This window comes from Montipora foliosa, chromosome 1 (assembly GCF_036669935.1).
Source record: "Montipora foliosa isolate CH-2021 chromosome 1, ASM3666993v2, whole genome shotgun sequence".
In the NCBI taxonomy this organism is placed as follows: domain Eukaryota; kingdom Metazoa; phylum Cnidaria; class Anthozoa; order Scleractinia; family Acroporidae; genus Montipora; species Montipora foliosa.
The window spans coordinates 7341388-7346387 of NC_090869.1; the positions used below are offsets into that span (position 1 = coordinate 7341388).

A 5000-nucleotide genomic window follows, 5' to 3' on the forward strand; every position below is an offset into this window, starting at 1 on the left:
TTGGTGATTGTCTCGCAGACTGATTGCAGAGCATTGCAGATCATATCAAAATAAGACTTACCAAGAGATGTTGCCATGGAGCCTCCCCTAGCCTAGAAAAGTAGAGCGAAATCATTCCTTTCAGTAATTTTACATGTACATGACAAGTCTGCGAGACCCTCATGTGCAGTTTGCTGTAACACTACCTCAGCAGAACTCTGCAAAGGACATGTCAAATCGGAACAAGTGTGCAATCAATGTTGTGATAAATCCTCAGCAACGTAAACCTCAGCTTCAGTCTAACATATCCCAGGGTGGGGCTTGGAGGGAGGAAGGGGGTGGCGTCGTCACAGTTTGACTCAAGTGGTGTACTCAGACTATTCTTTTTGTTTCAGCCACTGCTGGGACAGAGTCACTCAAGCAGTTTGGAGAAAGTATCCAAATGATCTTAACCCCAATGTTAAGACTATGGATGTTTTGGATCGACGTGTTGATGAAGAGGGACGGCTTCACACTTTGAGACTTGTAGGTTCAGAGGGTTTCCTGCCATCTTGGGTGTGCAACATGATTGGGGTTAATAACCTTTGTTATGCTTACGAACACTCTGTCGTTGATCCAGTGAAGAAGACGATGGTAATGGGAAGTCGGAATATGACACTATCTGGTTTTGTGAACGTGGAAGAAACTTTGACTTATTCTCAACATGAGGACAATGACAGGTGAGCAGTCATGACTTAAACAGTGGTGATTATTTTAAATTATTTTTTTAAAAAAATTTATTTATTTTTTGATAAGGTACATGTTCATTGGAAGGGGAAGGGGTCTTTGGCCTGTGGTGATGGACATGTGAAATTTATTTTGAGCTCCAATTGGTCAGTTTTGAACGTGAGTAACAGGGTTCGACACCTGGCTACCTGCATTACTAGCCACCGGGCTAGTGATTTCTAGAATTTACTAGCCCGAAGCAAAACTTGTTAGCCCGGATCAATGTCCCTCGAGGTCTACTTCAACCCCAAACACGCAAACCTTCCTTTAAACTTATTGGCAAGGTCTTTTAAAATGATAAAGAATGGCATTTTTTCTTCCATTGTGATAACATAATGTGTTATTTAAGGAAAAGGCTAACAAAATGTTCATGTCACATTCACTTGTGCACGCGGCGAAGGCTAACTGTGGAATGCCAGTGCACAAGCCATGGGAAGCTTGCTTTCCACGATCGATTAAAAGTTCTCTTTCTCTGAGTGCTCTCATAAATCTTACTGCTTTCCTGTTTACTGGTACTTTCAGTTTCGGCTGCTTTTCCCTTTTTACATGGTGGTGCCTTGTAATTTGTCAAAAACCGCTCCATCTTTACAATCGCTTTAAGTGCGAAGCGATCTTGCGAGGCGATGTGCAAGGCATCACAACATTGGTAGGGAGAAGACTAGGGAAAGACGCCAGAAGATGATAGATTTATGTTTTCTTTATGAAATTATTGGTATTATCGTTACATTTTAAACTTTCTTGTTTTTTTAATCAACTGTGAACTTCAAACTAAAACTAATTATATCTAGTTAATGCTTTGGTGCGCAATAAAAGACAATACACACAACTTGGGCGTAAACGAGGGGCAGGGAATGTACTGGCAAGGCTCGGATAATACCCACCGCCGGTATGGACCACCGGATGAGGGGCCTCGGCAAGTAGCCGAGGGGGTGCCTCATGCCTGTATTGCAAGGCGGGCATAGTTGCTGGCATAATGTCCTGGGGCCAAGTTAACCCAGTCCAGCAGAGTAACAATATGCCCCCTCCCTAACGGGGCTTCAGCACAGGGCTGAAGGGGTGCCGCAGGCAGCAATTCCCCGCCCAAAACGCCGAGATAAACGAGGAGTGCCCTGTGCGAAGCCCATTTAGTGGTTTTGCTCCCAATTTGACAGGGAGAGAAAATGACCCCATCTCCACGGAGTTGCAATAGCCAAAAGCAAACATTGCCTGCCCCAAAGGTGAAAGTAGAGAACCGACGAGTGGAGATAGGGGTCGAAAATACGGCATGAGCATATAAAAAAAAAAAATAAAAAAATAATAAAAATAAAAATAAAAATTAAAAAATAAAAAACCAAAGCCAATGGGCATCGCATAGAGACTGGAGGGGATAGGACCCTCACACAAAACAATTAACTGGAGGGGATAGGACCCTCGCACTAAACATTTGACTGGAGGGGATAGGACCCTCGCACTAAACATTTGACTGGAGGGGATAGGACCCTCGCAAAAAAAAACATTAGACTGGAGGGGATAGGACCCTCACACAAAACGTTCAGCTGGAGGGGATAGGACCCTCGCACAACACATTTGGCTGGAGGGGATAGGACCCTCGTGCAAAACATTTCCGTCAAAATAGTCATTTCCAATAGTACTACATGAACTCGAGAGGGCAGAAAGCCTAAGGAAAGAGAATGTCACAGAAAGCCCTCAAGTGCCGAATGGGCCTTTTTCCTTTTTTGTTTTAAAGGAGAAACATGGCATTAAGCTTAGGATAGTGCTTTCACCCATGTGATGGCTGGCATGTGGCTGAAAAGGGGATGAAAGGCAATCGTATCGAGGAGAAATGCGGGTGGGGGGGGGAAGCAAACGCACACAGCAGGCTTTCAGGGGGATGCCAACATGATTGCTGTACCCATAGGTGAAAACACTATAGGTTCAGGACAATACAGGAAAATATGAATTAAGTTATCCAAGGAACTGTCATAGATCATTACTGATTGTTAGAAAAATCCAAGTTTCAATGAGATACTCAAGTGCTTTCAAGGATTCCAGGGGGTTGTTAGCAGGAGGAGCAAGAGGCCAATGACTGAGGAACCTGACATATTGTTTCCTTTGGAGTCCTGATGTAAGCTTGGTATGTGTTATGATTCCAGCGACCCAGAATTTGAAGAGCCAGTTGAAAATGCCAGTGATTCTGCCGGTTGTAGCAGCACCAATACTAAAGCTGTGAGAGGCAGAGGAGGAGCTGTCATTGTCACAGAGGTTTAAGAGAGACCATAAGTTGTTGGTGTGTGAAGTCTGGGTGAGATATGGTCCACAGGAGAAGCTGAAGAGTAGCTGGCCAGGGTCTTGAGTTGCAGTTTTGAGCATATAATCTTGCAGGGCAGACGATGCATAAAGGTCTGAGTTTGACCTTGCAAAACTGAGCCTGGCTGTCTCCCAGAAAGGGTCAGTTTTGGACTTTTAAATTGCAGTGTCAAATGAAGTAGGGTGAAGGATGTTGGGATGGAAAGAAATGTCTGTTCTAGCAAGGTGGGACTGAGGGTCGAAATTGCCATTGCAGGTAAATTCGCTGCTTCTTAAGAAGCCAAAAAATGAAAGGGTAAATGCAGCCCATAACATAAAGGAGTCAACAATTGGTAGACTTAAAAGGTTGTAACTTAGTATACTTAGATGCTATGGAGAACTGATGAGGTGATCAGGTGGCAAGCCTTCTTGCATTCCCATGGGAGAGCTTGATCCCCCTCAAACTTTTGTGAAGGACTGGCATAGCCAGAATGTCCAGGAGACAGCCAGACTCAATGTGAAGGTTGTCAAGTGCTGCCAGATAAACATAATAGTGCCGTAGGAGCCTGTATTGCACAGATGAGTAACAAAAGGGATCAGGGTGAAGTTGTGAACAGGTCGAACAGGGAGGGGGGGGAGGGAGGATATGGAAAGCTGATTAAAAATGAAGGGGCACTCCGTAGGCCAACGGGACGGGCTGTGTAGAGGTAGTAGTGGTTTTTCCGGGCCATTCCCTGGAGCTCCCTCAGGGGTGAATGGGGATTATTCTGGAGGCAGGTTACGGGGTCTGAAATTGCGCCTTCCTGGCCGCCAATGCGACTAAAAAATTGAGTACCGGCGACCAGAATTTCACAACTGGTCACCATTGTTAAGGTCAGATCTGTTTGCCAAGAGGTGTCTTACTTTTTATCCTGAGACTGTTTTGAAATAGAAATGAAGGAGTTTTTCCGTTAACAACCTCCATAACCTCACAAGCCATTGTTTCTCATAAAATATGTATTGCAGGGGGAAAAACGACTCAGTAAAGAGATTCAAGGACTGGTGTGAGGAATGTACCACTATGGCGGATTGTGTTCGACAGGGTGTGACTAGTGTTTCCGTAGCTGAAATTTTTGACAAACTAGGGGGCAGATAGATTTCATTATTAAATGTACATTCAAGGTCGGATACCTTTTCTCTCCAAAATGTGCGCTTTTGAAAGTGAAAAGATAATGCTTGACACATACACAAGACCATGCGGTCATTGCTTTCTGGTATCCATAAAAACAGGTCAAAATGTACAAGTTAATTTGGACCCTGGGTTAGATGTCTGTTTTAGAGGGGGAGGTTTGTGGCTGTTTTCCTACGAAAGTCAACATCATAGGAAGGCCATGCCAAGCCCGCAACTTCCTTTGGGTAATCGAATGGTCGCTTGTTAGGGGAACATCTCTACCGCCCTTTGGGGAAAAGAAGTGAGAAGTGCAGAACCAGGGGTGGATCCAGAGTAGTTCAAGAGACTTGCAGAAATCACTCAAATTTCTTCCAAACCTTATTTTTCAGCCCTTTATTGCAGTTCACGAAGTCAACTATCCTTCTTGTTTTAATTTTTTGAGAAAGATGACAAGAAAATCGCTCCCAATTGATCGACAGATAAACAGCTTACTTCAACAACAAATCAAAACAAATCGCGAAATTCTGAAATCCCTGTTCAAGACAATAATTTTTTGCGAAAGAAACAACATAGCCCTCAGAGGTCCACGAGATGATGATCCACAAAATGCCAGTCTTTCTGGAAACTTTCAGGCACTATTAGAATTTCGAATTGACAGCGGCGATCAACACTGCAACGTCACTTGAAAACTGCACCCAGAAATGCGACATATTTCTTAAACCTGTCAAAACAAGATGATTACAACTGTGGGTGCTATCATAGTGAATAATTTGTCGCAGGAAATCAGGGGGAGCAATTATTTTTCTATTATGTCTGACAAAGCAGCTGACGTATCAAACAA

General features: G+C 43.8%; 1 protein-coding gene across 1 annotated transcript in view; it reads left to right on the plus strand.

Moving 5' to 3' along the window:
- The window catches only part of LOC137967955 (PRELI domain containing protein 3B-like), a 10713-nt gene that overhangs the window by 1267 nt on the left and 4446 nt on the right, over window positions 1-5000 (plus strand). Inside the window, exon 2 of the mRNA XM_068814594.1 lies at window positions 375-698. Coding sequence (XP_068670695.1) covers window positions 375-698 — 324 coding nt within the window. The remainder of the gene's footprint in view (window positions 1-374; window positions 699-5000) is intronic.